This window comes from Rissa tridactyla, chromosome 3 (genome assembly GCF_028500815.1).
Source record: "Rissa tridactyla isolate bRisTri1 chromosome 3, bRisTri1.patW.cur.20221130, whole genome shotgun sequence".
Lineage (NCBI taxonomy): Eukaryota > Metazoa > Chordata > Aves > Charadriiformes > Laridae > Rissa > Rissa tridactyla.
Genome location: NC_071468.1, coordinates 42383386 through 42390511, shown reverse-complemented (window position 1 = coordinate 42390511; position 7126 = coordinate 42383386). Strand labels below are relative to the sequence as shown.

Genomic DNA, 7126 nt, shown 5'->3' with positions numbered 1-7126 from the left:
TCTGCTCGGTGGGAGCGGAGAGGCAGCAGTAAATCTGATGGGGGCAACACCACGCAGTCGCCACACGCCTGCTCTCACAGTTTGCCTGAGTTGTTAAGATTCACAGACATGCACCGGCACTGCTTGACCTTCTGAATTTTCTTGAGTCGGAAGGGTGGGTCCAGCTCAGGGCACTCCAGCTGCACGGTCGAAGAGGTGACCTTGTGCGGCTTGCAGAAGGCGCAGGACTGGAAGGACTCCTCCTCCTTTTTCACGTGCCGTGGTATGTAGAAGGAGTTGCACTGCCCATAGCAAAAGCGGTTGATGATGGTGCGGCTGATGCAGCCCTCCTCGCTGACAGTCTGCCGCAGGGGCTGCGTCTTGCACCAGTCGCTCTTGAGGTACTTCCTTTCGGTGACCACCAGGGCCTCCTGGCTGGAGGCCAGCACCTCCTTATTCAGCTGCTGCCTCCGCTCCGAGTGGTTGCTGCTGCTGTCTTTGTAAGGGGAGGGAATGGCGCCTGCAGGACGGTTTTTCCTGGTGTCTGTTACTCGAACCAGCGCTGCCATCAGACAAACGGACAAGGCAAATTTCCAAATCATCCTGCAACGGCAACACAAGTAGCTGTTAGGAGGGACACGGCTTCAAACCACAAAATTGTAATGGAGTTGACCTTTACGCCTGCTTTTAAAAAGTGGAGATCTTACCGCCTTTGTAATCCCACCACTTTTCCTAGGAGATCAGCTCTACTGTAGGGTGATTATTTATCACGAAGAGGCCAGGCCTTGTGGAAACTCATGTCACTCCCCCCTCCGCCCCCACCCCAAGCTCTCCAACTACTCTTTTTTCCCCCTATAGGGACACTGCTCCTTTGATGACTGAAACAGTGATTTTTACAGAAGCTTCAGCCAGAAAGGTTTCCTCCTTCTCTGTGAAATCCTGGGCCAAACAGCTGGGCAAACTCCTGGCTAACGAAGGCTCAGGACACTCCTGCCAATACTGTGACAGCTGATTTGGGGATGGCAGGAGAGAAGGGGAAGGGAATACCAGGTTACTCAAGGTGAACTCCCATCTGCCTCTCCAGCCCCCGAGTCCCTGCCCAGCCTTGTTCCATGTAGAAGTAGTGAGAGGTGTCCAAAAGCATATTTTTATTATTTTAAATTGCTTCTGATGTTTCTTGGGGCTTTTATGGCACTTACAGTCTTGCATTTGTTCTCTTTGTGGGAGGCCGAAAACTTGATGGATTTATTCTTGCAGTAAGAGGAAATGCTTAAACACAACTTTGAGGACTTCATTACTGCAACGCCTCTTAGGCAAATGGTTTACGAAGGTTTGTAAACAGGAGAGAACTCAATATTTATTTTAGATGTTAAGGAATAGGGTAGAGCATAAGCCAGTTGCTAAGTTAAAATAGTCAGCCAGTTGGCAAAAATATTTTTTCCTATGGTTGTCTATTAGGATTTCTTGTTCTGTGGAGCATCTCTTACCAGCTCTTGGATTTTCATCAACCACTTGTCCAATTCAGTTTAGTAATGTGTCTCGATGCACTTCCAGGATATCAGAGTAGACGTACTAAATTTCCTCATAAAGTCAATGCTCACCAGTGAACTGCCACAACTCATTTGACACTTCATTTCACGTCGTTCTCCCTGGGAAGGGAGAACAGAGCCTCTCTAGGGTGCCAGAAGAGTGTGCAGCCCAGAAGCTTCCCGTTCAGAGGCAAGGACACGTCAAGTCTTTCTAAAAGTGCTCTGCTCACCTTTGTTCTTAATGGACTGTGTTTTCATAACAGCGTATAGATGAAAGACTCGGCCGTCTCTTCCCAGTAAAGCTTCAAATCCTTCCAAGTAATGATTTATTTTCCCTTTAGAGTGATGCCAAGACAAAAAAAATGACCATCACGCTGGTAAATATAGATGTGTCTAACCACTATAGACACTTGAGATGCTGCACAGGTACTGCTAACATGAAAACGTGCCATTTTCCAAACAAAGACACCAACAGATCAAAAAAGTGCTTGCGACAAAGGTGCAAGAGAAGACAACAGCAGCAGTAACAAATGCTTCTCACCTAACAAAGCAGACCTAACGTATTTAACCCCTACGGAGATAAAGAGATGGAATTACTGTAACAGACTCAGACTAGGTGAGCTAACGTCCCTTTAGGTGATTTTTCAAAGTTTACGAGATCTCAGCGTCAGACCAACTAAATTTCTAAAGGAAGAATTCTGAAGTGCTGAAGGACAGGAAAGTGCTAATCCTATAGCTGTGAACAGAGGATGTTCTGATGCAGAGTTAAATTTCACCAGATTGAAGCAGAACCACCGCTAAATGGAAACCGGTATTTCTAAACCCCAAATAAGCTCATTCATCTGCAACCGTGCCAGCTGCCCACTGACACCCATTGCAGCTACGGGTACTTTAAATCAGTGGCCTATTTTCTCACTGCTTAGCATTCAGCACACAAGTCCAGAAGTTTTGTCCAGAGTCTTTAAATGAAGCAAGACTAGACTTGGCTTTGCTCGCGGGTATTGTCGCCAAGACCATTGGATGTCAACCCACACAGCCAGGCCAAAACCTAATCAGGTAATTAGTTTCAGTTGAATATAGTGTTCCACGCTTCCTTTCAAACTGTTTTCATGTTATTCTGCACTGATGGCTGCATTTCAGTAGTAGATAAAACAACTGATCCCCACTGCTTTGTGTTTTATGTAGAAAGGGGAGGAAAAACCCCAGGAGCTACAAGCCTACATCTTCTAAAAAAGACAGAGGTGAGCTCTCCATAAGATGCCTTATGCCAACACTCCTTAGGCATACTCTTCTACTCTTCTCTTGAAATGCAAGCCCACAAAGGAATTGTGATAACTCTGCCATCCTTCAGGGAGGGGGTTTGGTCCTTTTCAGCAGGGATATCTCCTCGCCAGTCTAGTTTCTCTGATCCTGGCAGAGAAGAGGATGGCTTCAGAGGCACATTGGAATGAGAGACACGCTATTTCCTCCCTCCACCCCTTCCTCTTTTCTATGGGAACCCTGTCTTACCATATCTGCCCTGTCTCATCGCAAAATGCAAGTTGAACCTATTTCCCTTTCGTGTCAAGGATGGGGTCAAGTAGAAAGCCCATGGAGGAATTCAGGAAAGCCGGCAGAGAGCTAACAACTCAAAGTCTACAATATAGAGAAATATTATAGTAGCTTTCTAATTACTGAAATAGTTTTATGTAGGCATGGAGAGCCGTTCAACAGAGTAAGTAGGATTTATTCACTAAGTCTATGTTTATAACTAATAAAGCGTTATTAATCAAAGCCCCTATTGTAAGGTTATAAACCAAACACCGCAGTACATGTTAGCAAGTACTTCTACAGACAGGTAGGAACACATCGCCTATTTCTGACATTGATCCTTATCAAACCTGGTTCTTAAAATGTTTACATAATAGAATAATAATCTATTTTACACTAGCAGGTCAAATGTGCATCCTGTCAGATCATGGAATTTCTAATCACAGGGTTGCCCCTTACTAGCCTGCAAATCACCCCTTTCTAAGCCCTGGCACACAAACCCCCTATTCAAGCAAGTAAGGGTGCAAACAAGGTCACCTGGTGCCAGCAACATGCCAAGGACTACATATATTTTCGGTACTCGCATGCAAAGAGAGGAGAAACCTCAGTATTGTCAGAGATCATGTTGGTGAACTCAGCCTGAATGCAAAGCAACATGGTGAATGCAGCCTGTCTGCAGACAGAGGCGGGATGAGGAGAAACACAAAACGTACTGGAGAAGAATCTGGCGTCTGGCAAGGACAGGGCAGTTCTGTCCTACTTAGATGTCACAGAATGTAACAGCATGTGGCGGAGACCGAGCAAGAGAGAACTGCCTGGAGAGACCAACACCTCCAAAGCTTGCAGGGATGCCAGCCTGGGCCCAGCGCTCCCGCTGCACTGGGGGCTCCCCATGGCGGAGCGGGTGGAAGCTCCCGTGCCACAGTCTTCAGCTCCTTCAGGCACCGTTGCCAGCTGTTGCCAGTTCCCACCCCTTTTTTCCAGCGCGTGAGCTGCTGCAGAAAATAACTTAACCTCAGACAGCAAGCAAGGCCTAGCTGCACTTACATTTCACGTGCTAAGTTTTTTATCTCTTTGAGATAAGGGAATCAGCATCAAGTCTGAGTTCAAAAACTCATCAAACCCGTCATGCTGGAGCTGGGCTATCAGGTACCCACCCAGGAGTGTAAAAAAATCCTTGGTCGAGGAGGCAAGAACGCCAATATCCAGCTCTGTAATCCAGGGAGGTCAGGGCACTCAGCTAGGAGGGGAAGACCCAAGATCACTGTTGTCTGCCCTTAGCTTTATTTCTTCTTTGTATCCAATTACTGTGTAACATAAAATATCTACCAAGGCAGGCTCCCTCTTGCATACCGACCTTCTGGCCCTATAACTCATGCATTCTTGAAAGCAATCCAGCTCTGGCGCAGGACAGGCAGTAGTGTAACCCCCAAAATAGCCTATAGTTTTGTGGTTAGGGCACTTCTCTGGGAATTGGGAGTATTGGATTTGACCTCAGAATTCAAGTGCATCATTTTTGGAGAAGTCCCCCAACGCAGAAGTGGGTGCTATGTTCTGAAAGACAGGGCAGGAGGTAGTGGCAGTGCCCATCCGTGCTGAGTGTCTGCTCCACCATTTCTGCTGGTTTTCAAAGGCGTGACCAGTTTTGTCAGCTCAGGATGCAGTTTCTGGCTAGGAATTCCTGTTTCGTAGATCAAGGGTTGCAGGTGGACAGAAAGAGGGAGGTAACTGGAAGATGGCTGCGATATTTTATGTTAGCTGCTCAGGAAATCGGCAGGTGTGAGACCCATTTGTTTGGTTTAGCACGCAACACCTGCAAAGCACCCGGCATTATCAGCATTCCTGGAAGCACCCAACTCTCTGATACAGGTATGACATACGATCATCTCCTCTGCAACAGGCCTTCCTGGGAGGGGTTCAGAAAAAAAGCCCCAGTTTTTTAAAATAAAAATAATCTGCAAAACCTGTCTTACCATGGAACTTGAGTGCCTACCTGTTTAGCTTAGTCACAGGATGGATTCAGCCTGTAAATACACATGGAAGAAGATTTAGTACTATCATCAGACCTATCCTACAGCCATCAAAAGCAGCATAAGAGCTGCTGCTTCTAAATTTAATTAACAGCTGAAGAGTTTGCCTTGGAAAATCATTTCTCTTCAACTACCAGCAAAAGGCAGGCATCATAGGCTAGATTAAATCAGGTACAGTTCTGTGGCACAGAACATACACAGTCACATTTGACCACCTGCATCACTCTTCTCCATTTTCCACCCTGCAAACTTCAGAGACACGAAAGCTCTCCTTCGGGACCAGCTATTCAGCTGACAGTGGGAATCCCTGTTACCAAAACATTTTCTACTTCACACTTACTTTCGTATTAGACCTAGTCAAAAAAGAATCTGTATAAACCAGCCATACATATATTAATGTAAGAACACCGTGTACATGGTCAGTTCTCAGCATTTTAAGATGGGACACAAGAAGTGTTCCTTGAAGACAAGCCAGGCAATAACTTTTCAAAGAACTAAAACTTGGCTTTAGCAACAGATGTGGGAAGCCAGGAAATATCAGATTCTCTACCAGGAAGCCAAAAATGCTATTTATTTAATTTATTAATAGTTAGGCATGATTCTAATGGTACAATGTTCGCATGAAGTCTATACAAATCAGGCATCTTTGTGCAAAGGAGGCATTCAGTGCTAACTTTTCCCTTTTAAGTATCCTTTGGAAATGATTGCTCCTGTGTCTCAACAACGTCAGCAATAACTGAACGCTGTACTGTATCTTTATTTTTGCGGAGCCACGGGCCACTCAGTAAATCATTCCATCATTAATAGATCCTCATTATTAAATTGCCAAGACTGAGGCCAGCCACAACAACAAAACATGTAGCAGTCCGGGGGGGTGGGGGAGCCAAACTTAAAAAAAAAAAAAGAACTCCTCCAAAAACCCAGTACTGCAGCTAGAATGTGTTATTCAGATAAAAAATCTCTGCATTTTAGCAGTAAAGAGGAGTTACCATGGACTAGGAACACTAAGCATCACTTTTTAAAACCACTGCACGCAACACCAAAGGGAATAATTGTTTGAAAAACAATAATTAATGCCATTACAAGCAGAAGTTTTTCCATTCTTGCCCTCTAAGAACCTTCTATAGTGATTTGAGAGAAAGCTATTTCATTGCATCACAGCTCTAGCAGTAGGTGGTAGAGGGAGAAAACATTTCTTTCAGATTTAATAAAGTCCTTGTACCCTTGCTGGCTGGCTTGGATGGAGATCCTTCCTCGTCTTCATCCTTCCCTCTCCCTCCCACCATGGAGATCCAGCCTTCTCTCTCCCTTGCACCAACACCTCTCCCCCAGAGACAACCAAGCAAGCCCACAGGGAACACTACAAAGCTTTGAAGGAAACAGGAAAAGCCTCCCTGTGGGTCTGGATGCCCCAGGAACCGAACTGTTCTGTCCAGGCTCTTGTCCTGTTTTTGAAAGGGAAAGGTGGGGCTGGGTTTCACTGATGTCAGCCTGCATTCCTCAGGAGAGAACAGCATTTCCTCCATAATGCCAGGATTTGTAAGTTCTCCTTGTCAAGACAGTTCCTGAAGACACTGAATTTAAAATATTGAAAAATAGAGTACATCATCAACAAAACCAAAGTACATAGAACAAAGACACTGGTGAGGACAGTCTATGCTAAGATAAAGCTAGTTGAAAGTAACTCAGAGGATGCTGCTTCAAACAAATTTCAGCTCTCGCTATAGATTTTCTACAACTGAGAGCTTTATCTTGAATTCTCCCCGAAGAGGCTGGGAGTTTAGAAGAATTCCTGGTCCGTGCACAAACATATAAGAGGAATCAAGGACTCAAACAATTACTCCTGTCATATTCAGCAATGCGTAATGTGTCAGATATGTTATTTTTAGGACAGGAGCAATTATGAAGAAAACTTGAAGGTAAAATCAGCCTTGGCACTAAACTTAACCAGCTCAAATACTGGGTTTTTCTTTCATGTTTTGTCCTCTATCTTTCTTATCTACCTTTACTGCCTCTAGAAATTCATGTTTATAACCATTGAACCATTCCTTTTTTCGG

The 7126-nt window shown here is 44.9% G+C and overlaps 1 protein-coding gene across 1 annotated transcript in view; it reads right to left on the bottom strand.

Annotated features, from left to right (window-relative positions):
* The window catches only part of GREM2 (gremlin 2, DAN family BMP antagonist), a 37188-nt gene continuing 30062 nt past the window's right edge, over positions 1-7126 (bottom strand). Inside the window, exon 2 of the mRNA XM_054196525.1 lies at positions 1-582. Within this exon, the coding sequence (XP_054052500.1) occupies positions 75-581 (507 nt within the window). The 5' untranslated portion in view covers position 582 and the 3' untranslated portion in view covers positions 1-74. The remainder of the gene's footprint in view (positions 583-7126) is intronic.